We start from the raw sequence: 26,625 nt of genomic DNA, 5'->3' as shown, positions 1-26,625 counted from the left end.
GACTCTTCATTTTGGCTGGAGTCATGATCTCATGGTCGTGGGATGAAGCCCCTGGGAGCCTGCTTCTCCCTCTCCCTCTGCCTGCTGCTCCCCCTGCTTGTGCTCTCTCTTTGTCAAATAAATAAATAAAATCTTTAAAAAGAAAACAAAAAACTCTGACTTCAAGAGAAAATTGAAGGGAGGTGAAAATAATTCTGGAGATCCAGTGAGAGGGTTGCTATAGTCCAGGTGAGAGAGGACACCAGTTCCTCCCATGCTAAGAAGGGAGAATGTAATAGGATTAGAGAGCACTTAGGAGATAAAATCAGTAAAAATGGACTAACAGATGGGGGTAGGGATGTCCGCGTGGTGAAGAAAAGGCCGAAATATAATTAATGTTTTTTTTTTTTTGTTTTGTTTTTTTTTTTTGAGAGGGAATAGGGGGACGGGCAGAGGGTGAAGGAGGAAGGGAATCTCAAGCATCATGCCCAGCTCAGAGCTCGATGTGGGGCTTGAGCCGAAGGCAGACGCTCAACCAACTGAGCCACCCAGCTGCCCACATTGAAACCAGAGTTTTTAAAGATGCCAATCCAAGCATGCCATTTCCCTACTCACACTCCTGAGAGATCTCTTGCTGCTCTTCAGGCCCTGAAACTCCTCACACACCTTCAACACTGTGCTACATTTGCAGGTGCCTGCCCACGTGGAAGCCCCATGCTGGGCTTCAGCCACACTAGGCTTCCTTCGGTTTTGACAAGGATTTTCTCCTGGACTGAACTTGAGCCGGGTGCCTCTGAACCTTCTTCCTGACTAGGTCTCAACCTTGGCCTAGAATGCAGACTCTTGGCACATATTATTTCATCCACTCACTCCCCACTAACCAAATTAAAAGACTTAAACACTAACATAGTTTCTAACGAGGTCACACCACTAGGATGAACCCAGCTCCTATTCACGTACCTGCCTGAGAAAGCTCAACACTGCCAGTAGAATTTAAGGTTTGTGGTTCGCTCTGCCAATACCTGAGGACAGGCCCCTGACCACCATTCCTAGAGTATTTACTAAAAAGGGCTTACAATTGTGAATCCTTCCTCTGTCCCTTTGAGATGTATGCGTATCTCCTACAACTCAGGAATGCCTTTCTCAAGGATCTGAGGACCTTGCCTTTGAAATGTAATCATCAGGAAGGATAGGCCACTGGTCTCCCATTGTGAGTGGACGGAATCCTAACTTTCATAGCTGCCAGTCAGCAGACACAATTGCCTAGCCATGCTGACATCTAACCCTTTGTCACTTCTAGCTTCCCTGAGGCTCCAGCTGCTGTCCCCTCCCTCATCCTCCCTTCAAAATGTCCAGTTCCCTCCATACAACCTGAAATGGAGTGCAGCTCCTGCTGGATCCTACTGCATGAGTGGGTTCCTGATTAAAATCTATCTGGGCCACTTTAACTTCATCTTTGACAGTTCCTTGAACACAACTTCCTTTGGTGAACCTCCAGCTTCCTTTAAACTTAAGTTACTCTTCCTCAGGGAAGCCTCCTCTGAGCACCAGCCCCCCCCCCCCCCCCCCCACCATGAGCTCGGTCCTCCCGCTCATGTCTTTGGTGGACCCAATAATGTTCCCTGATAGCACTTAACACAGCTTGTAATTAAATTTGTATTGTGTGTTAATTGATTACCATCTGTCTCATCAGTGAAGACAAGGAAAACTGATGTGAAAACAGTCATAGTCCCCAGTGGATGTGTCTAAAATGTATTAGAATGATCAAATGAATGGATACATGAATGAACAATGCATACTTGGGGTATTAACAGCTTGAGGAAATACCACAGCAGAAGCAGAACAAAACAACAAACCTGTTTAACTGTGTTTAATTCACAGCATTCTCAAACTTATTAGAATTTAGTTCTCTTTACTTGGGAAACATCTATCAACATTTGTGGCAGAGAGAGTTCTGTGGTTTCCCCAAATCAACTTCCCCTTTATCTAGGTTCCTGAATCAACATGTGGAAGGCAAGAAACACCAGCACTAGTCTCTAACATGATTGAGAAATAAACTGGTATTATATTAGGCATATACGAATTTATGGATCCTGTATAACAACAGCTTGAGTTACCTTAACTAATCAGAATATCACACGGGCCTGATGGAAAAATGTTGCTCAGGGTGCAGACTTAGAAAACACAAGTGCAGGACCGGAAGACTCTGTTTTGGTCCAGTCTTTCATTTGAAATGGATGATTTTCAATGGTAAGAGGACACGGAGTGTAATAAATAATGATATAAACATCTGGTGGACAAGATGACATCAGAAGGAGGATTTGGCAAGAGATAAAATGAATCTTACAGACTGGCAGGAAATGCATTTGACAGAAGTCATTGGCGTAATGAAGGAGACTGGTGAAGTGGAAGGCCTAGAAAGGTATAGAGAATGTACTGGAAGATGATATTGGCAAAGGTGCCACATAAAGATGGAGTGAGAAAGTTGAGAATCAGAACATGAAAATCGAAAGTAAATCTGATATTTTTACACAATGAGATAAATATCATGACCCTATCACCAGGCCTTAGTGAGACAAAGACGTAATTCACCTAATGCAATGGAAAAGTAAGACTATTGAAAGGGAAATTTTTAATAGCACTCGAAGGTACATGTTAAGTAGATACCTATTAAAATATTTATGACTTCCCAGGAGAGAATTTTGAAGGGAGGATAGAATGTGCTATCTGAGTAGAAGTGGGCTACACAAAGTGGTCTCAAGTGCTGTCCCGAGGGCTTTGGAGGACTCTTTCTACTGAGATTCCCAGAGACTTTGATTTAGTAGGTCTGGGTTGAGGTCTAAGGATATGTTTTTCTAACAAGATCTCCAGGTGACTCTGGAATGCAGCTAGTTACAGGGGCTTCATCCTCCCCCATTGGCTTCTTCCTCAATAGAGACTATGATTTTTTCAAAGGAAATATGTCAACACTAGTGCAGGACCAAGAGACACATAAGGGTAACAAAGGGGAGATAATTTCAACCATCTGGATGTCTCTCAAATGTCTAAACTGAAAAAAAGCATGGCATTTGATAAATTCTTTAGATGTTCTCTTCTCTCAAAAAGTAAAGAGAATAGTGAAAAGAGTTACTGCTCTGGACTAATTCTGGATAGCAAATAAGTGGTTGTTAATGTCAAACAAAACATTAGGAGACAGTGATCAATGTCCCTAGAGTCTGCTATATGAGACATACCAGTCATGGGCCGAAGGTTTAGGGAGTCAGACTTCCAAAGGAGATATAAGCCCATGGACTAAAACAATTAGCAGTTAAAGAAAAACAGAGAAGCAACAGAGAAAGGAAAGAAGATTCAAGAAACATGACAAATTCTAATAAAATGAAATTCTGCCCACAAAGCTAGAAATACCTTTTGGGACAATAAAAGGGGAAACCTCTGAAGAAATCAATTAAGAAGGAACCATATAAAGCTTCCTGACCATTTTATGAGCACACAAACAAATCAGCTAAACTTTGGGAAGGAGCACAGTTAGAAAAAAAAATGTCTATTTTTTTAAGCTATGCTTAGGGCAAATGAAAGATCAAAATGTGGATGGATCAACACTTGCAGAAGAGAGCATAGTATGATAAAGGGAAAACATAAACATGCCTAGTAGAATTTTGAAACTAGAAAAAGAGACATTGAAATCCAATTTACAAGATCAAGACAGGCAATTCCTTTAAATCAATTTTTTTGGGCTTAAGTGAATGACATCCTGAAGTACTGAAAGGTACAGTCACTACAGAATAAATTGTGTAATCTTGCTGAATTCATGAATGTTGAAGAAATGTTTTAGCATGCCAGAAGAACCCATCCCCTACTCAAAGATCCTGCCTCTGTCCCCACACATAATCTATGAGCAATGCTGGCCACAGGGCTGGGCTTCACTGCTCCTAGCTAGAGCAGATCATACTGCCCAGAGGAGCATCTATTCATAAGTGGGCTAGATCCATGTGTTTGCTATCAGGCTAAAAAAGATTAACCCCCCATGCTGATAACTTGTAGCCAAAGGAAGCCCAGTTTGTTATAAGACCCTGGGGCAAATGGTCATGTGGAGTCATGGCTCTGGGGGCCACACTGTAGCTAAAATGATGAGGCTGTGGAAATGCAGAGGAAGGATTTGGGAAGAGAGATAGGAATGGAGTACACACTTACAGGGAGAAGCCACTAGGCTGCCCTTCTTCCTGCCCTTTCACAGCTTTTTAGTTTACTGTGTGTGTCATGAGACTTCTTACTTTCCCCAGAGTACAGCCCGCTTACAAAACCAATGGTTTACTTTGAGTGTGTACCACAACCGAGAGTTTAAAGCAAAGAAATGAAAAATAAAAGGACAGCCAGAGTCTCAAGGGAAGACGTTTCAACTTCCAAACTGTAGAATCCTGGAATTGCACAGGTGAGTAAGATTGACAGTAATTTTTGGAAAAATTCTAAATTAGACACTGAAAGTAATTTATCACTCTGTAGCAAAGAAAACAGTGATTATAGTAATACATGACCAGTACTTATCTATGAAGAAGTATGCTAAAATAACACAGACTTCTCTGTCTGACAGTATCATGAGGATGGTTGATGTGATGTCATAGCTAAATCATTGGCCCAGCACCACAGGGCCTGGTAGAAAGCCTGGGTTTTATACTTCTAATATTTGTGACTGTGGACAACCTGTATTTGCCTCAACTATCTCACCTGTCAAATGGGGTGATATTTCTTATATTATAGGGTTGCTATGACAATTACCTAGCACATAATGAGTATTCAATAAAGATCAGTTATTATTGCCAAGTTGTTTGAATAATCCTATCAACAAAGTGTCTAATAAAAGATGATTTTAGGGGTACCGGGCAGCTAAATAAGTTAGACATCTGACTCTTGATTTTGGCTCAGGTCATGATCTCAGGGTCTTGGGATCAAGCCCTGAATCAGGCTCCCTGCTCAATGGAGAGTCTGCTTGAGATTCTTTCTCTCCTTCTCCCTCTGCCCCTCCTCCTGCTCATGCTGTCTCTCTCTCTCTATGTCTCTAAAAAAACCCAAATCTTAAAAAAAAAAAAAAAAAAAAAAGATCATTTTAAACAAAGAAACACACCATTTTGGAGTATTTGAAAAAGGCATCATCTTGCTTGACATTTTTGTCAATTATTTTTGAAGAAGTAGTAGACTAAAGGCTAGTAAGTCTATATGCAAATGAATAGAATTATACAGATCAAAGAATCAGGGTTTAGAAGGATCATGGTGTGTTTGAATTTTCATGCAAAACAGTAAAATATAACTTACTAGGAATAATTTCCTATGTATGGCTATTAAAGTTATTACAGTTCATGTAAAAGTGACTAGGAATACAAATATTAATATAGTCCAACATTATGACTTGACTAACAGGAAGCCCATATAACCCCATCCTATGATACCCGAGTATATGAGCCAGATCATATAATCCCAGCACACCTGCCCATGGTCTGCTTCACTGGAGTGTGGAATCCAACCTGCGCCACATTTTTAAGAGACACTGACAAACAGGATAATATCCAGAGGAAGGTGTCCCCTGAGAGCTTGCCTCATGAGGATCAGCTAGGGAAATGCAGGATGAGGACTGAAGAAAAGAAGCTTTGACTTAATGCTTTCCCTCAGGAGAACTCAGTGAATTCGTGGGTTTAACCTTGCATGTACACTCACTCTCTGCCCTTTGTGCTTCTTCACGCTGTTGTCTCCCTCTTGCTCCCACTATCACTCAAACCTTGCTCTGCCCAGAGTCACACTGATCCCGAGCAACACTTCTTAACCCTGAGATCCCTCTTGAGCCCCTGGGAGCCTCTCACCTTGTTGATCATTGTCACCTTCTATAATAATCTGCTAGCAGCATCCATGACACAACAACATCAGGGTTTTCCTCCTTCCTCTTTTTACCACACAGACGCTCCTGGTTGACCTAAAACACACTTGGGCCTCCCAGTATGTCTCTGTGCTGATTTCTCCCAAATCCATCACTTTCATTTGTATACTCAATCACCTATTGGAAGTCTCTTCTTCTCTGTAGAGACTCAGGCTCAAAGCAAAAATTAAAAAGTTGACATGCAGTTGTAAGACATGCAAAGAATCCTTAAAGTTGACTTCCTGTAACTATATGGGCCATATGCTTTTACTCCTTTGGGCAAGTCGACCCTTCTTCCCATTGAATTTAATTTCCAAATCTGAATCATTTTGTTTTGCCCAGAGGACAAATAATAAAGGATGGATTCATTTCCCAATGGGATCTCTACCAACCCACACTCCTTAGCAAGGCTGGGCACAATGTCTGACCACCTAATTAAGTCCTTTCATAATTTCAGGTTTATTAATTCAAAATAGTTCAATTTCGGCTACAATAAGAGTCACTCAACTGGGACCTGGCTCAGTTGCTTGAAAAACCCTTCAACTAGTAGTTATTAAAATAAAGGAAACTAGATTTTGTGTTTGTGGCTCTCTTCTCCTTAAGTAATTATTTGTGCTTTTAAAATTTTCATCATAGACCAGCCATTGTAGCAATGGCTCTGGCCTTGCCCCTTGGCTTACAGAATGGAAAAAAATCTCCTCCCTCTGGCAACAGTATCATTCTTTGGAAGGCTTTGCTGAACTTTTGGTTCTTATTCTGTATTTTGCTGCTTTTACCATCAATGTTGCACAAGATAAATGGCATGAGTCTAACATCATCTATGAAGGGCCTCTAATGAGAAGCTCTGTGGTTGTTGGAATAAGTATTTTCATTTGACAGTTTTCAAACACCTCCAAAAATTATCTGATGGGTCTTTTTGTTACACTTCCATCCTCAAGTCAGTCCAAAGACGTGGAAACCAGTCCCTGGAAAATTTCCATCTCATTTCCTCCCCCACTCTTTATTCCAAAGCCTCCTTGAAGGTCCAGGTCAAAAGCTTCCTCCCCTCTGCAGCTTTCTTTGTTGTACTTTCATCAAATCACTCTTATGGTGCCTGGCATATCCTTACACATGGAACACTCTGCAAGGCCATGAGTTCTCTTTTGGTTTGTGCTCAAGTGGTAGAAGTGCAGTGAATACATAGGAATTATACAAAAAGACCAGTTTGGAATTCAGTTCTTTCTCATTAATTAAAAGCTATCATTATGTTGATGCTACAATATGGCTGTGATATTCAATTTATCCTGAGCTCACTGAATGCCTATAAGATCCCAACTCTATTATCAAGGCCCAGGTAACATATTCAGTAGGAGACAGCTTAGACCTTCAAAAGTCTCATGGTCCAATAGGGCATGTGTTTGTAATCACAACTGGTAAAAATGGGATAAGATAAACTGCTGTGTTTGTGGTGTGAAAGAACTCTTCCATTTCCCCTAAAGAATGAACAAGATCTTACCATGTAAAGAAATGCAATGAGACAAACATACCATTATTAAGCTTGTGTAGATCATCTGAACACTACTGAAAACTTTAAAACCACTGTTGAGTCCATGCTTGTAAGTGTGTTTGATGTTGTGTCATATTTTCTTTGACTACTAGTAAATATCACTCTCTAACGAGTAAACACTATGGCTGCTATTTCTATAATATTGAATTTTTCTAAATATAAAGCAAGATTTCACTCAAAAAAATTATCCCTCGGAAACAAGAGACTCCACGTATTCAGGACCTCCCAAGTCTCCAAAGTACAGGAAGCTTTCTCTTCTTCCTTTTGAAAAACAAAAGGGCTATTTGGAAAAGAGGTATTAACCTCAAACAGTCTCAATCAATGGTAAGTTTTTAAAAAGAACTTATAAAATAGAAGGTTAAGAGAATTTTACAAGGATAAAAAGGATTTTTTTCCGAAGAATGTGTCCTTAAAGTTATAAGTGCTGGATATTGAAGTCTTTGTAAACAAGGCTTCTAAAAATCACTGTTCGCCTTAAGAAGAAACTCACTAAGTCACTGTGTTGTGGATAGGTAGCACGGATGAGGAGGGGTGGAGTGTACAATGCTACCAGAGGGGGCACTTGTCACTTCAGTAAAGATTTTTAGTGAAAACATATGTGGATTCAAAAGTATTATATATGAAAAATGTAGATGAATATAAAAATGATATGTTAGATGGACTTAAAAAGGGATTTTATTAATGACAAAACTTGATGTCAAAATATTCTAAGTGGTTTCAGTAAAATTGTCTTATGAAGTATGAAAGTGGAAACCATAATTTCTAAATTAATATAATAGTTTATAAACCATATAATTTTATATCTGAATGCATAATTACATTAATAAAGTAAGCAAATTAAGTAGCTGCCTAATTTTTCAATCTATAGCCCTAAAAAGTCACATATGTAAATTAGCAAATAATCTTTTAGAAATAAAGTATCTTATTGTAAAAATAGGTTATTTTGGGCTATCTAATTTTCAAGCAATTTTCATTGAGTAGCATTATACACAGGGAGTTGAATAAAAGCTACAGATGGTCATTATTATAACAAATAGAAATTTCTGCTTTACTGAGAGAAAAATTAACTGAAATGCACTTAAATTTAAAAATAAGAATTAAAATCATGATTTCTATTATCAGGCAATTAGGTAATTAGGTATTAAATAAAGCCAGGTACCCAAATATTTTCTGATCTCCTGCTTATTGTAGAGAACACTGATAAAAACAAGCAACAAAAAATAGAAGTTATTCTTTTACTCCTGGATTATTTAAATAATAAGAGGTCAATCAGTTCAGAAGTCAAACTGAAACCTAAAAACATACATAATCCTTTGTGTATATAATTTAGTGGGTTAAATTAATTAAATTAATATTTAATAAATTAGATTAATATTAAATCCTTACATTAATATGATGTAGTGAAAAGACATGAAATAGGCCTGTTGAAATACCTTGGGTAGCTGGCATATTATGGATGTGTAGGGCCACAGAGATTCAGTTCTACAGAGCAGGATGGCTTCTAGTTTGGCTTGCCTAACTTGATCTGAAAATGCAGTGACTTATTTAGCTTCAGAATACATACCTCTAAATAGTCTGTAGAGCAGTTTATGTGATTTTCCAATTCAAATGCCAAAAATGTGTAATTCACCGTGTTGCCAGTTGTTGCCTGGATGGTCCAGTTGCAACGCTGATTGTCAGAATAGGGATTTGGATAATGTATACTCTCTAGGATGCCATAGTTTCGGTTTACAATTACTACATTCCTACATGCTGCAAAAAATAACCACGATTACTAGGAACCACTATCATATATTTCATAATTGCTCCAAGATGTATGACGTTTTCCTTTAAGAAAATATCTAGATTAAAATATATACATAGTTTATATATTACATATTTGTATATATTATGTATATACATATTTACATATATAGAATATATATCATATATATAATCACACACATATACATAATACAGCATTTTTATAGTGAAAGGGTCTTAATTTAGAATTAATGTGAAGTAATATTCAAGTGAGTTCATAAACTTTAAAGTGTCATGAAAATTGTCTATTAGGCATCAAATTCCTGTGAATTGGTGGAGAGCAGAGTAATAGCACTACCCAGAAAGCAGTTTAATTTGTTTACTTACAGAAGTGTATTAAATATTCTATGCTTCTGTTTTTCTAATTTTAACGTTTGGAAGGAACAGAAATCCTGACCTTTAAACTCAACAGTTTGAAAACACAAAGTTCTATGTGAATGCTAAAAATGAATAACAACATAGCTTTGTTGAGCATTTAGAAGTCAGCATGAAATTCACAATAAAGCCTCCGTTATTCCTCATTAGTCATCAGGAAGTAACAAATGAATAGAGGGAATGTAAAGGATTTGAAGAAGAAATTAAAACCTTAAACTTTGAAAAAAAAGTCTCCCATCCACTGGTGATGTTTCCTCAGCTAAGTTTGCAACAAAACTATACTAGAAACCTCTAGGTATGGCTGACTAGTCCTGGGATTCAGTGCCACATTCAACCCAAAATAACAACGGGAACAAAGTATATACATGCTTTTATTTCAAGCCTTGTCCATACTGTCTGTATGATTATGCGATAAAAGACAATGAGAAAATAAACATTATATTGAAAAAAATGGTCTCTGAAAAATGTGGTTCAGAGATGCAGTTCTACAACTATACTCTTCCTGACAGGTAACTAGAACGTCATATTTTTTTTTAAAGATTTTATTTATTTATTCATGAGAGACACACACACACAGAGAAGCAGAGACACAGGCAGAGGGAGAAGCAGGCTCCATGCAGGAAGCCCAACGTGGGACTCGATCCCCGGTCTCCAGGATCACGCCCTCGGCCGAAGGTAGATGCTCAACCCCTGAGCCACCCATGCGTCCCTAGAACATCATATGTAAACTTTGGTTTACTCAAACTATTTCTCTTTGGGTCACCTTTTTATTCACCAAGGAATTATAAAGAATAATTTTGTGGCTTCAAATGCCTGTGAGAAGTTATAGCTATGAGGCAGAGAGGCATCGTGTGCCCCAGTGGTTATAGGAAAATATATTCCATTAAACCATATGGGCTGCTCTCAGTGCTCAGAAATTATTCTATCTTCAAACTTGCAATTTCATATGAAAAATTTTACAGAAAATCTCACTGGTTAGTCCTGATTTTGCCTTTAAGGACCTATATGCCATGTACATTGTTACTTCTTCAGTGTTCTAAAATTGTGAGAGAAAAATAAAACAATCACAGGAATAAAAGGGGGATCCTTAATAAGCAATCTGACTATAACCAAGAAACAAATTACTGCAGCAGTAACAAATTTAGAGAAATGATTATGTTAAAACCAAAAAGAAATATCACTGAGAGAATTTAGGAGAGCTTTACATATACTATGATGAACTTCTGAAAAATAAAGCATCTTATCATTAAAACTCAGTATTCAAAACTATCTAAAATTCAGCCTAACCCTCACATGTAAGTAAATGTGAATATTTGCAAATTCACATATAATCAAGGTCAAACATTAATACGCTTTCAACTAATTCAAAGGGATTTTGTGTATTCACTTTTTCGATCTAGTGACTTTCAATTCTATTTTTAGGTAACTGTCAAAATATGGATAAATTTAGGTAGTGGGCAAGGAACTGTACTTTCACAAACACAAGTGTTTATTAAATAACATAAATTCAAGGGAGCTTTGTTTATATCCATTTGGAAACTAACATTAGAAAGTATTTAATTCTAGGGGCGCCTGGGTGGCTCAGTTGTTTGGGCGACTGACTCAATTTCAGCTCAGGTCATGATCTCAGAGTCCTGGGATCAGCTTCTCATGGGGCTCCGCACTCAGCGGAGAGTCTGCTTCAGGATTCTGCTTCTCCCTCTGCCCCTCCCTTACTTGCACACACTCTCTTTAAAATAAATAAATCTTAAAAAAAATGTGCCGACTTTATATATGATTTATAAGACCTGTAGTTTCCCTTCATAAAAATTAAGATACTATTTGAAGTGCAAAACCAAAAAAAAAAAAATAGTGTGGGAGATACTATGTGCAATGGAATAATGTCTAATTAGAAGACTGTAATATTTGATACAAATGAAAACTCATTCCCTGTTAACCTGTTACACTGATTTTTAGCCCAATGGCAACTATCTCAATATTAAATACTCCATTTTGTATAGCTTATCACATACTTCAGTTATATGGCATTAAATTTAATGTTACACATTTTTCTCTGAAATAGAATTAAATCTTTTTCATAAAGAGCAAAGATTTATTTCAATTGCTCGAACCACTAGGTTATCCTTATTTCTGTTTGTTTCATTATCAGGAGACTGATAACCCACCAAAGGTACCAAGCAGCCAGCGTGCATACTTACTCTGTTGGTATTTGGCTAAGAAGCCACCTCCTTGTTGATCTTCATCTGTCCTGAATTTTAAAAACATGCTGTCTCCAGTAGAACGGATGACAGGCGGTTTTTCATTCCCACAAAGCTGACTTAGCAAATGAGAGCTGGTACTTGGGCCATCATATACCTTTAATGAAACATTTTAAACGTCAGATGATTATGGCTATACACATTATTTAAGGACTCAAATCTTAAGAAGAAAAGGAATACACGAAATACACGATATAAAAAAGAAGAGCCCTGAATATCTTTAAAAATTATATTTAAATGTCTATAAACTTGGGTAGTGAGCTTGGGCCATGTACCCACAGCTGTGCATAGTGGTAAGTGTGCAAACCCAGGAGAAATTTGAAGATTAAAAATGAAAGACTAATACATATTTTTAAGACCATATCTGTTTTCAGTAATTCTCTTTGCCTTTTGATTTCAGAATTTATAATTTATGACATTCTAATGCATGTTTTTATTTAGATTTTTTTAATGGACAAGAATGAATTGTGGCTACTATAAAGAGTCCTACCTGGATGACTTCAGTTATCTTCTGTAATTCACCAATATAGTCCACTACATCATTATTTTTCAATGAATATGTAGAAATTACATAGATCATAATTATGATAGATCTCATAACTCCTTTTGGGAGCTTTTAACCATATCTTAACAGTCTATATTCAATATATTTTAAATACTTAGTGTACCAATCCATGCAATAATACATGCCATACTTAGAAGGCTATCATTTTCATCAAATTTTCTTTTATCTTACTTGAATTTTTTGTGTATATTTTAAATGTTCCCCTTTACCAAGTTTCAAAGATACAAATAAATGTATTTATGTGTGTGGGTGGAATGAGAGAAGCAAAAGAAACAACTGAACTTCATACATACAGCCAGATAATCTAAAGTGCAGTTTGGGTGATGCTCCAAGTGAAAGTCTTCAAATTCCAGTTCAAATGGGCTGCCGTGGCTGGCTTTCAACAACCAATAGCATTCAGAGCTGTGGTAATAGGGCATTGGATAGCTGGGAGACGTGAACACGCCAGTGGGAGTCGTGATATTACCCCCACAACCTACAGGAGAAAGAGATATGATGATCTATATCTTTTTCTTTATGGTAAAATTGAATTTTCTTGTCTATATCAAATTGGGGCTACTGTTACTCTCCTTTGTTGCAGATAAAACTGCATCACCAAAGAGTAGCTAGCCTATATCAATGTTTTTTCCTTCCCCTAACCAAGATGAGCAGCTTGAGGAAATATATCATGGAACCAAGACATTTCCTCTTATTCTATCCTCAAAAACAAAAACAAAAGAGTTGCTATTAATTCAGAAATATTTGCAAAGCTGAAGTTTAGTACAAATAGTAATAACAAAAATACAGCTGGAAGAAATTGGATAAAAGCATGGCAGCCTAAGAATCAAGAAATCAATCAGACTAGATTCCCCAAGAAAATACAGCTCTTTGCCATTTACCTGTTAATGATCCATCCCAGTAAGCTGAGAATCCAGGCCCTGAGCCCAGGAAGTCACTTGTAAATTGTAACCATAGTTTGTTACTGTGAGAGATGATTCTTGGAGGTGGAATTGAGCCACAGTATGTTCCCAGGGGTGGTGAAGTTTCATAGCCTCCATCTCTGTGACAAAACACACATGTGATCACTGTTGGTTATTGATAATATTACGGTGTAAACATTTAATATATATTATTTGAATTTTGAGATTGCAAACAGATCAGTTTATGTCCGTCAAATCTTTCTTAAAAATATTCTTTTTTTTTTCTTAAAAATATCCTAAATCACTATTTCAAGTTTTCAATTTTTCACTTTAATAAATATCATTTGAGGAGCACCTGAGTGGTTCAGTGGTTGGGCATCTGCCTTTGGCTCAGGCCGTGATCCCTGTCCCGGGATTGGGTCCTGCAACCGGGCTCCTGTGTGGAGCCTGCTTCTCCCTCTGCCTGTGTCTCTGCCTCTTCCTCTCTCTATTTCTCTCATGAATAAATAAATAAAATAAAATCTTTAAAAAAATAAATAGTATTTGAATAGCTTAATAAACCATCTCATTTATGGTTCATGTGACATATAAAATTAATTTTGAGCCGAGAGAAAGAGGTTAATCGTCTCACCCTCAAACGAAGCATCTGGCAGATGTGTCAGAGAACATGAGATAAAGAAGCCATAATTATTAACAGTATAAACAAATTTTGCTTAATTTTACAGAAAAAAAGTTCAGTGATTTCCTTCTAATTTGAATTTTTCAAAATTTAATGTTATATTCAACATATTGAGCAAAATTTTGAAAATAATTCTTCCCCAAGAACTTTTGGGGTCTTAAATCTATTTTGTAATCTGTAGCTTTTTCAAGCCTAAAAAAAGAGGGGTTGGGATTCACTAAACATTAAAATCTAATGATTATTATAAATTCAGGAAATTATATTATTCTGGCATTATATGATAAAATTGTGATTTATTATTTTAGTACCTCACTTTACATCATAAAATAATATTTATTATAAAAGAATATAATATTCCAGGCTTTTGAAAGGCCAAATAAAAAATTTGACCAAATACACACTAAGCTGACCAGCCTAATTTAATTCAGTGTAATGATCTGGGTAGATAGCAATATACAAGTTAACTTATCTTTACTGCAAATGTAACTTTTAAATTCATTCTCTCTAAATACCAAAAAATTAAAGAAAAAAAGTATCACACTGAAATTCACAAGCTAAACTCTTATTACTTGAACACAAAAAACTTTGTGAAAACTTTAAGGTTATCTTACCATAATTTTCATGATATAATTAGACTAAATAGACAATAAACAATTTAAAATTTAAATTGATTTTCCATAAATAAAGTAGGTAATCAATAATTGCAAATATCTAATTTCAGAGTAGTAGTACATCTGTTTAATCTGTCCAGATAAAATCTGGAATTTATTTTCAAATATTCTCAAAAAACTAATCACTTCAAAATAACCACTGATTCTTATGCAACTTTCTATTTTTCTTCTGTTAAATCAGATTCCACATGACAAGCTTTATATACTTCAAGAAAGAGCCCAACAGGGAGCTTTACAGAGAAATTCCATGTGTTTTCTTTAATTTTCTAGGAAAGATTATGAATAAAAACCAATAATGAAAAAGGTGGCAAAATAAAGGTCCTTCCTTACCTGATTTCCACAAAATCTGCTACACACTGTCCACCAATGGCCTCCTCCAAAGCGAAATTTGTGAAGTGTAATGCAATCTGTTGGCTGGTTTCCACTGTGATCCTATAAATGCATTTCCAATTGTTGGGGTAATTATTGGGGAAGTTTGGAGAAGTAAAAGTCCCAGAGTTTTCTGTGTAGTCTTCCATGCATGCTGTGAAAATAGAGCACAAGAGAGAAAACAGAAAATATCAAGTTACATTTTTAAGATCTATACATAAGTATATACACTTCATTAATTTGTGCCAGTGTACTTGATTTTCAATAGGTCATTCTGGAATGCTAAAGAATGATTTCCTTTCAGAAAGTTTTTTTAAATCTCAAAGGCAAAAACAATTATTAATAGTAAACTTAAGCTATGTAGTGGAAATTGTTACATATATCATAACTTCTTAGACCTTGGAAGTGTTATACTTTTTGAATCCATGCACATTGCCCTAAATATTAAACATTCGGTTTGGACATTTGGACAGAGATCACAGAGGGGGCCTAGAAATCATTCAGTTATATTCTTCTTTTCATAACCTTCCTTTAAAATGGTTTCTTTTTGCCTTTAAAATGGTTTTCGTCAAAGCATGCATTTATGAGAAATGACAAAGCAGATACCTCAGCCATGTGAAGAACAGAACATAAGTGTCAGGAATCAGATTGACCTTAAATCAATGCCTAGCTCAAACACTGACAAGCTATCCAACCTTGGGCAAGTTGCTTCCCCATCTGAGCCTCATCTCCCAAGGGGAGATGGTAACTATCTCTGACTATATAAGTAAGGGTTAGAGATAATGCAGTTAAATGGCTTGTCACATGGTATGTGCTCTATTAATGGTAGTAATCATCATTATGTTTCAAAGTAGTTCAGAAAAGTATATAAAAAGTAAAGCATAAATGATGAAGACTAAATTAGATCATTCATATAAAACATTAAAATACTATTTAAAGGGGCACTGGGTGGCTCAGTCGGTTAAGCATCCAACTCTTGATTTTGCTTCAGGCCATGATCACAGGGTTATAGGATCAAGTTCCACATCAAGTCTGCTGGAGATTCTCTCTCTCTCTCTCTCTCTCTCCCTCTCCCTCTCCCTTTGCCTCTCACCTCTGCTCTCACTCTCTCAATTAAATAATAAATCTTTAAAAAACAGTATTTGGGCAATTTTATGTTGTAATTCAATATTAACTGTTCTATGTTAAGAGTTTTAACTTTATATACTCAGTCCATCAAACTCTATACTTAAAACCAACCCAATCTCCTATTCACTTCAAATCTGAGATATTTTCCAAAGAAAATCTGGTTTCAATGTATTTTTAATGTATCTTCAACTGTATAACATAAATCTAGGGGCAAGGAGTAGACACAGGCCTTCTAGTAAAATGTTTTGGGGAGAATAAACTATTATACTTTATTATGAGTGAAAAAAGAAAATGAGGATATTTGGATGTGTACATTCCCCATTTGCTGCTACATAATCATACTCAGAAAAGAAGAGAGAAGCCACTGGTATTGAGAGCACAGAGATATAGAGAAAATATTACAGGATCTACTACCTATATATAATCCTCAGGGTAATAGGAATTCTTCAAATATTTGGCTTACTCTATTTTAAACATAAAGGAAGCAAGGCTTGACTTTATTGAAAACAATTGAAGGTGATATTTAACTTCAAATATGAATATTGTATATTTTTCTATAGTCCACCAAGAAATATTTCTTCAAGAATCAAGAAAGGAAGGAAGGAGGAAAAAATGATGGGAGGGAGGGAGGAAGGAAGGGTGGGAAAGGCAGGAAGAAAAGGCAATGTAGAGGTAAGGGGGGCAGAAAGAAGGGGGGGAAGTAGCGGTATATTAAATATTTCATATCGGTAATGAATATTACTAAGATAAAAACTCATGGATCAAATGGACATTAAATGAAAGCTATGACCCAGTCTCCCTGAACTGACAGAACTGGCAGATTCATTGATCACCCTCACATTCAGACAGCTTTAGCCAGTCAATCAAATATCTAGATCAATTGCTCTTAGAGATAATGTTCCTCGCGTACCCAAATAAACTCATACATCATTTAAGGTGAAAGTCAAATATCACCTCCTCTGTGACACTTCTCCAAATCAAGCAAAATTGGTTTCCTTGTGCTCAATAAAACTTTATGCAATTAGAATTTTGAGCCAGAAAAATATGTTACTGATTGTTTTTATGGGAGTACGTTTCCTCCACTATGTCTGGAAATAGAAACAGGACCTTATTAACAATTATTAACTGTCATTTACTATATTATCTGGCTCAGATTACATCTAATAAATATTTGTTGAAATTATATTACATAATACATTGAAAACCTAGAGGGTGGGACAAATATCTAATTTTTTTCCCACTCTATCCCCATCCTATTACCCCCTCTACTTTTATCACATCATGTTTCTACTCTCCCTCCTTCCTATGTCCTCTCCTGAGTAGACTGAGATCCTTTAATATTAATTTTATCATCTTCATTCAATCTAAACTATAGAATTTTTTGCTTCCAGCCATGACAAATAACTAGTACTAAACTAGGCCCTCTCCATAACAACTATGAAACTGGACAAAATAGATGAGGCACTGGGCAATGGGCAGTTCAAGATTGTGATCTGTGATAGACAGAAAATTCATGAGGTGGGACTCTGTTTCCTTGGCTCTTTACCTGTGCAGAATTTTCTGATCACAGCAATTTGCTGAAGTCCAAGTAGTAAATGATAGTTCTGTTGAGCTGAGGAAGCAGGAATCTGAGTTTAGGGCTGTAAAAGGAGCTAGAACTGCAGAAAAATGCTCTAGTAAGGAAGAAGTATACAGAGAGGAGATATAAAGTTTCCTATGTATTCGTTCCTAAGCCTGGGCTGGGTATACATGAAGTGAGTTCAAGGGGCATGCCAGAGAATAGATGCTATTAGACTGGAAGCTAGAAGCCAGGCAATGCTGGGAGACTATGGAGTTCTCCACCAATCAGAATCCCTTCATTTGCATGCCAAGCACCCAGTTGAGACACCAGGGAAGCCACACTTTAGAAATGAAGACCATGATCAAGAGTAAGGCTTTCCAGAGTTTCCCTACTAAAGTATAAATCTTGACAAGACCTGCAGGAGTGATGAAACTTAGAGATTGAGACCTACCTAGTAACAAGGGTTTAGGAAACACCTGAGGATTTTCACAAATATGCCTTAACAAATAAAAAGTACAAATCTATACAAGTACAAGACAATCAGTGAAATATGAACTCCCATAAAGCTTCAGAGAAAGAGAAGAGAAAGCAGAGTCTCTAAACATATCATTCACCATATCCAGAATAAAACTCAGAAACTGCTACTAATACAAATACACAGAGAAATATAAATCATAGTCAAGAAAAAGATGTGAACTTGTGACTCGAAGATGGCCCAGATATTAGACTAGCAGACAAAAACTTTAATGCAACTACTAAAAATATGCTCAAAGACTTAAAGAAAAACATACACTCAGTGGTAAATATACATAAAAAGGAACCTATTAAAAGAATCATATGGAAATTCTATAACTTCACAGTATACTAAGTGACCTGAAAATAATAAAATAATATGACACTGTATGATACATCTACTGAAATTAGAAAAAAAAAATATATATATATACTGAGATTTAAAAATTCATGAATGGGCTAAATTGAAACTTTGAGTAGAAGAAAAAGGATCATTGAACTTGAAGGTTTATCGATAGAAATGATTTAATCTGAAGAAAAAAAGATGAAAACCATGCAGAAAAATGAACAGATTCTCAAAACTTGGAAAAAAAACATAGTCTAACATACATATAATTGGAGACCTAGAAGAAGATAATGAAAATAGGTTTAAAAAAAATATATATATATAGTGGCTAAAACTCTCTCAAATTAAAAAAAATCAAATTAGCTTCAAAGAGTTTAGTTAATCCTAAGCAAGATAAATAAAAGAAAATCACACTTGGGTACCTTAAACTATTAAAAAACAAATATAAGAAAAATAAAGGAACTAGAGGAAAAATAACATATTATACACAGGGAAACCATGATATGAATAGCAGCTAGACTCTAATTAGAAACAATGGAGGCAGGATCCCTGGGTGGCGCAGCGGTTTAGCACCTGCCTTTGGCCCAGGGCGTGATCCTGGAGACCCGGGATCGAATCCCATGTCGGGCTCCCAGTGCATGGTGCCTGCTTCTCCCTCTGCCTATGTCTCTGCCTCTCTCTCTCTCTCTCTCTGTGACTATCATAAATTTTAAAAAATTAAAAAAAAAAGAAAGAAACAATGGAGGCAAGAAGAAAGTGGAATACATTTTTAAGGTGTTGAGAGAAAAAAAAAGTTTAGTCATCCAGAAAAGTTTTTCTTTTTTTTTTTTAAAGATTTATTTATTTATGATAGACATAGAGAGAGAGAGAGAGAGAGAGAGGCAGAGGGAGGGAGAAGCAGGCTCCATGCCAGGAGCCCAATGCGGGACTCAATCCCAGGGCTCCAGGATCGCACCCTGGGCCAAAGGCAGGTGCCAAACCACTGAGCCACCCAGGGATCTCCGAAGTTTTTCTTTTTTAAAAAAAATTAAAGATGTATTTATTTATTTGAGAGAGAGAGAGAGAAAGAGCAGGAGCAGGAGGGGCAGGAGGAGAGGGAGAGAGAATCTTAGGCAGACTCCATGCAGAGCATGGAGCCCAAGATCATGACCTGAGCCAAAACCAAGAGTCAGAAGTTTAACCAACTGTGCCATCCAGGCACTTCCAGAAAAAGTTTTTCAAAATGAGAGTGCAGAACGGACATTTTTAGACAAACAGAAGCTAAGAGAATTCATCACTAGAAGACCTATACTGTATAAAAAATTACAATGTCTGTCACACCAAAGACAAATTACAACAAAGAGAAACATGTATCTATAAGAAAGAATGGAGAAAACCAGAAATGGCAAACAATTGAATAAATATAAAGATTGTTTTTCCTCTCATCATTTCTTTAAAAAGTTAATCATTTAAAGCAAAAATAATATTAAGGTGGAGTTTACAACTTAAGTAGAATTAAAAGATACAATTAAAGTAGCACAAAGAAGGGGGCAGACAGAATTATATACTATTATGAGATTATTACATTTGTGAAGTGAGAGTGTGTGAAATGCAGTGTTAGCTATAAAACATAAGGTATGAGGTGTGAAGTAGTAGCATATTAACTCTCAGCAGTCTTACTCTTAAGTGAAGAAAGCATTTTATTAGCTCTTGAGCAAATACATAAAAAAGAGGTGCAATTAAAATGTCAGTGAGAGGGGCACATGGGTGGCTCAGTAGGTTAAGCATCAGACTCTTGATTTCTGCTCAAGTCATGATCAAAGGGGCCTGAGATGGAGGCCCTCATTGGGCTCCATGCTCAGAGCAGAGTCTGCTTGAGATTCTTTCTCCCTTGCCCTCTGCCTCTCTCCCTGCTCATGCTCTAAATAAATAAATAAATCTTTTTAAAAAAAGCCAATGAAGGAAATGAAAGAGTATTAAAAATATTCTATAAGCTGAAAAGAAAAGAGAGCAATAGCAAAAGAAGAAAGAAGAAGAAAGGCACCTATGAAAAACCCAAAGCTCACATGACACTTATATAATAAAGGATAAATGCTTCCCTGTTAAGATTAAGAACAAGGTCAATATGTTCAAACTCATCCTTTCCATTCAACATAATACAGAAGAATTAGAATATTGCTAATCACAGCAATAAGGCAGAGAGAGAGAGAGAGAGAGAGAAATTGGAAAGGAAAAAAATATAGCTGTTCTTATTCACAGATAGCTTACCAGAATAACTGAGTTTAACAGAGTTACAGTATAGAAGGAAAATATGCAAAAATCAATTTAACTTGCAAATATGAGCCAAACAACTGAAAAAGAAAATTTAAATAATCATTTATAATTGCATAAAAAACAAAAAGCACTTGATAATAAGCTTAATGGAAATATGCAAAAACTCTATAGTGAAATCTTTAAAACATTGGTGAAACAAATTTTAAAATATTTGAACAAATGGAGAAGTAAAATATGTTTATGGGTTGGAAGACTCCATTTAAGACACTTTGTCTCTACATTGATCTATAAATTTACCATAATCTCCATCAAATTCCCAATAAGTTTTGTTTTGATTTGGTTTGGTGTAGATTTTTAAGTAATAATTGAAAAGCTGATTCTACAAGATATATGGAAATGTAAAGGATCTAGGATAATCAAAACAACTTTGAAAAATCTGGAGTATTTATACTTCCTGATTTTAAGACACACTATAAAATTATGTAATATTATAATATAATGTCCTGTGGGATAGAATACAGATTCCAGAAGCCGACCCAAACATACACAGGCAATCAATGTCCAACAAGAATGTAAAGGTAATTCAGTGAAAAAAAAGACCTTTTTTACAACAAAGAGTGTTTGAACAATTAAATACCATTTGTTAACTTGGACACATAATTCACATCTGATATAGAAAAATTAACTCAAGTGGATCATAAACATAAATGTGAAACTTTAAACTATAAAATTTGTAGAAGAGTGCACAGGAAAGGGCAGCCCAGGTGGTCAGTGGTTTAGCGCTGCCTTCAGTCCAGGGCGTGATCCTGGAGACCCGGGATGGAGTCCCACGTCGGGCTCCCGGTGCATGGAGCCTGCTTCTCCCTCTGCCTGTGTCCCTGCCTCTCTCTCTCTCTCTCTCTTTCTGTCTCTCTCTCTCTCTCGTCTCTCATGAATAAATAAATAAAATCTTAAAAAAATGCACAGGAAAAAATTCTCACCACTTTGGTAGGCACAGATTTCTTAGACAATATACAAAAAACACTAACCATAAAAGGAAAAACAGGACATATACTTCTGCCCTTCAAACAATACCATTTAAGGAAAATAAAAGAAAGGCTAGCTGTACACAAAGAGAAAACATTCGTAATGCATTTCTCTGACAAAGGACATACTTGTTTCCAGAATATATAACTTAAGACAATAATAAGACAACACAAAAATGAACCAAACGATTTAATGGACACCTAATCAAAGAAGATGTATAAATTGTCCATAAGCATGTAAAAAGGTCCTCAGCACTATTAGTCATCAGGGACATGTGAATTAAAACAACAATGAGGCACTACTACTGCACAACTGCTAGAGGCTAAGTATGAAAGATCGACAATTCCAAGTGTTGCAAAGATGTGGAGAAAGTGTAGCTCTTATTCACTGCAGGTAAGAATATAAAATGGTATAATCACTTTGGGGACAAAAACCAGCCTGTCATTTTTTCATAAAATTAAGCATAGAATTACCATATGACCTAAAAGAAATTCTACTTTTAGATATTTATCTGAAAGAACCGATGACATAAGTACACACACACAAAAAAACTGTACATCAATGTTCACAGCAGTTTCTTTTCATAATACCAAAAACTGGAAACAATCCAACTTCCCCAAAATAAGTGACTAGATAATCAAATAATGATATATTCAATAGAAGGCAATTCAGCAATTAAACAAAAAAGAACTACTTATTAGTGGAAAGACATAAACATATTTCAGAAGCATTATGCTAAATGAAAGAAGCCAGGTATAAAAGGGTGCATACTGTATGTTCCCACCCATATTTGCTTTTTGGAACAGAAAAAAAAAACTAGTTCATAGTGAACTGCAGGTCTGCAGTTGTTGAGATGGAGGTTGTAGAAGGGTCGATCAAAAGAACTCTAGGATATTTTGGGGGATACCAAAGTTGTTCTACATCTTGAATGGAGTAGTGATAATATGCATACACATATTTGTTGAAATTACAGATGACTTTCACTTTATGAAATTATGAAATAAAAATCTCTGTTATATTAAAAGTTTGAAGGTTCCATGCAAAGACAGGTTGAGTTCTTTAAAGTAAAGCTAATACATAATTCAGCTATCCAATAAATAATAAATAAAACTAAAACAGAAATAAAAATTATTTTGAAGGTACATTCATTATAAATACTAAATAGAATATTTAATATTAAAGTTTGGTTGTAGTTTTATGAGATTCACATGTCTGGTTTTGTGGAGAGAAAAACAATGGATTTCTGAACTTACTGCATCTATTTCTGGAGACGTTAGTAACTCCTCTTATCTATTACCTAAGTTTGTACATCATTTATGTTCTTTCCCCTTCATGGCATAAATGGCTCTTTCTAGAATAATATTAATATTGAGATGTACTAACGCTTGGGTTTGGTGTTCTCTTCTGCTTCACAATAAAGCAAAAACAATTAAAACTGGATCTAGTTCTACAAAAGGAAATTCATGTTTTGCCTGATGTTTATTATATCTATACAAAATGTAAACATAAAAATACCTTTTATTTATTTATTTATTAGAGAGAGAGCATGCACATGTATGTGCTCTCATGTTCAAGGGAGAGGGAGTTGGGGTGGGAAAGGGAAGAAAGAGAGGGAGAGAGAATCTAAAGCAGACTCCACATTCAGCATGAAACCTGACATGGAGCTCAATCTCACAGCCCTGAAATCATGACCTGAGCCAAAATCAAGAGTTAGATGCTTGACTGACTGAACCACCCACGCACCACTAAAAATGCCATTTCTTTATATCCAATGGCAGTTTCCTTTTTTATTATGGTCTAACATTTACAAAGAGATGAAGGGGAAAAATATATTTCTTCCATCCAGTATATTCAACTGAACTAGCAATGGAAAAGCACATCTCTGAGGATCAAAAACAACTATGAGCAGGCCTCACATAATCTTTCTTTCTGACCAACTCCAACAAGAACCAAAAAGAAGTAAAGAAAGAAAAGAGAACATATACAAATGTCCTCTGTGAACCATTACAAAATCACAGAACTATTATTTGTCTAAAAATGGATCTCTGCCTCTACTAAGCATTTTCAAGTAAGTTTTAATAACATAGCATTCAGTTCATTATCAAAAAGGAAAATTCTAAACGTAGATAATACTCCTCTACAATCCAAGAGACAGAAAGAGGATGAACTGATCCTGTAGCAGAGGAATGTATCACCTTGGGAGCCCCTAGATTGTGGGTAACTCCTCCACTACCTCCCTGCTTTGCCATCTGAGATATTTTACATGATTATCCAATTATATTAGGGATCAATCTATAGGTGATGCTTCCTGAAATCATTTATGAGACTTCTGTGTCTGCATGAATCCATATGACCTCAGACTTTCTAAAAATATACTAAATAAATAGTCAACCCAGGAACTACCACCTGCTTCGACTGACATGTTTGGTTAACATTATTCAGAGTGAGGACTTCAGGGAAGATAAAATTTCAGGTTCAGTTTCTCTTTTAGGAAAAAAGGAACTTCCTTAACCAAAATCGAACATTTTGCCACAATTTGCTGCTAGGCAGTCATGGCCATGGCTTTTTCATTTCCCTAACAGGGTACTAATTGAAATGATATGAATATAAGCTAACTTACCAACTCAGCTATTGTGAAATTGTACTTGGGCTCCAGTAATTCCAGTTTAAAGCTGGACCATTTATGGTGCTTTACAGCTACTAGGTAATTTTCACATAGAATGTCTCATTTAATCTTTCCTATGTAAAACAGCTATGTATCACAATGTCCACTTTTTAGAGAGGTATGGACAAGCAATCTGAGACTCCTGCAGGTTAAGTTCTGAACATCACTTAGTTCAGACATGACGGAGATAAAACTCAAACCCATGTCGTCCCTCTTCCAAATCCTGTGTTCTTTAACAATCCCTGCTTTCTCCATGCAGGACATGTCAATCTAGAAATGAAGGTGAGCAGAAGACCAGGAATATCACAAATTTTTCATCTAGCACATTCATTCTAAGGATGAAGAAATGTAATAAATTAAATAAGACAAATCTACTGAGATGTAAAGTGCTGGGATACCCATATATACAAAGATATGAGAACATACTGATCAATGAGAAAGTAAATCTTTAAAAGATCAATAGACTAACTAAACACCTTTCCCAGAGGGAAAATATCTGAATATTTCATAGCGGAAAATACAGAATTCAAGGTGGATGGAAAGAACGAGGGAGCTTGGAACTTTCCAAGGTACTGTCAAGGTTGGCCTAGAACCCAAACTTGTGACTTCACCATCAGCCTTTCTGTAGCATGGAAAGTACCAGCATGACCAGGTATAGTCTAATTCCCCATTACATCTCATTTGTAGTTCTATAGCAACTTATGTGCTGGGACTTAACTTCCAGAATATCTAAAGAACTGCAAAGTTTTTTTTAGAACCACTTGAATTGGTGAAAACTCACCCTAGACATATTTGGATCTGAACTGAGAACACTGATCTCCTGGACTGAAGTTTGAAGATATAAACAGTACTCCCTATTCACTTCTTCTAAAGAAACCCTCTTTTCCCTGTTCAGTAACCACTTAACTTCTCACTCTTAGATGCCTCTTCTGGGCTCATTCCAGGCAACTGTTGAAAAATAGACTATGGGGTAAGAGTGGGAACTCTGAACTGGGAATGGGGAGGTTGGAAAAGCCCACAAATGCCCACTTTTAACCGTATTTGATGTGGGTCTGACACTTACTGACCATTTCCCAGGCAACTGTAGAGCACTCTCCCCCACCTTTAATTGCAGAAAATATGAAAAAACTAACTAGAGTCCTTCCATACTAAAAGTTGAATGTTACCAGCCACACCAAGTGTAATTCATCTAAAGCAATTCCAAGGGCTCATCTGGACACGATGAAACAAATGGATTAGATGTTGGGACTGGATTATTTTGGTTTAGCTTCTAAACCAACTAGCTGTGCATTCTTGAGAGGAAACTTCAATCATCCTCTTTGCTTTCCCCTCATTAAAAAAAATAAATGATTATACTGGATTTGTGTTTTGAACTTTCTGACACACCATAAAAATACATTTACATCAGTCATGCACACACACAGATATTGCAAACAGGTTTCATGAGGCAACATCAAACTTTGTATGATAAACTGATACTTTCTATTCCATTCCTTTCTATTCTGTTCCATACTTTGAACAAAAGCAGATAGCAACCTAGTAAGTTAACTTCATGACCCACTAATGAGGCATGAATGTTTCAGTGAAAAACATTGGACTAAGTGTTATATGGATTTTTGTCTAATATTAAAGTAGAAAGGCATCAAGAGCACTTCTCTGTTCTTTCTTATATCTTTAAAGTCTTCTCTTGGTAAGATTATTTTAATGCATATGCAGGAGATGCTAACAGTATAAAATTACAATTTAAATTAGTAAAGTTAGCTAGCTAATCAACTATATTCTTCCAAATTTCAAATATTTGGTACTTTAAATAAGTAAACATTTAAAAGCTACTCTCATAATGTTACAAAAACATTCTTCAGGATTTCTACCCAAAACCATTTTACTTGTTAGTTTTTCGTCTCTATCCCAGGCACATCTGGACACAGACAGAAACAGTGATGAGGGAGACAGTCAAAGTAATGACCAGAAACCAATCTCTTTCCTCCCAAACACATATTTGGGAGCTGACATCATAGCCCCATGGCATGAAATACAGATGGGAAAGTAACTGGATTCAAGTCAGGAAATTTAACCTTTATCAGATA

At 36.1% G+C, this 26,625-nt stretch overlaps 1 protein-coding gene and 1 long non-coding RNA gene across 3 annotated transcripts in view; one reads left to right on the top strand and one right to left on the bottom strand.

Annotated features, from left to right (window-relative positions):
• CUBN (cubilin) overlaps positions 1 to 26,625 on the bottom strand; it is a 265,801-nt gene that overhangs the window by 183,231 nt on the left and 55,945 nt on the right. The window contains 5 exon segments of the mRNA NM_001003148.2: positions 8,992 to 9,179; positions 11,804 to 11,960; positions 12,722 to 12,903; positions 13,307 to 13,467; positions 15,008 to 15,200. Of these exon segments, the coding sequence (NP_001003148.2) occupies positions 8,992 to 9,179; positions 11,804 to 11,960; positions 12,722 to 12,903; positions 13,307 to 13,467; positions 15,008 to 15,200 (881 nt within the window).
• Positions 1 to 26,625, top strand: part of LOC106560160 — a 49,867-nt gene that overhangs the window by 6,477 nt on the left and 16,765 nt on the right. For both annotated transcript variants that reach the window (XR_005355273.1, XR_005355274.1), the window contains exon 3: positions 4,260 to 4,408. This is a non-coding gene — a long non-coding RNA (uncharacterized LOC106560160). The remainder of the gene's footprint in view (positions 1 to 4,259; positions 4,409 to 26,625) is intronic.

The sequence above is a fragment of the Canis lupus genome, chromosome 2 (genome assembly GCF_011100685.1).
Source record: "Canis lupus familiaris isolate Mischka breed German Shepherd chromosome 2, alternate assembly UU_Cfam_GSD_1.0, whole genome shotgun sequence".
NCBI lineage: Eukaryota > Metazoa > Chordata > Mammalia > Carnivora > Canidae > Canis > Canis lupus.
The sequence above is the reverse complement of the archived record's forward strand: the minus strand, read 5'-3'. Positions and strand labels throughout refer to the sequence as shown.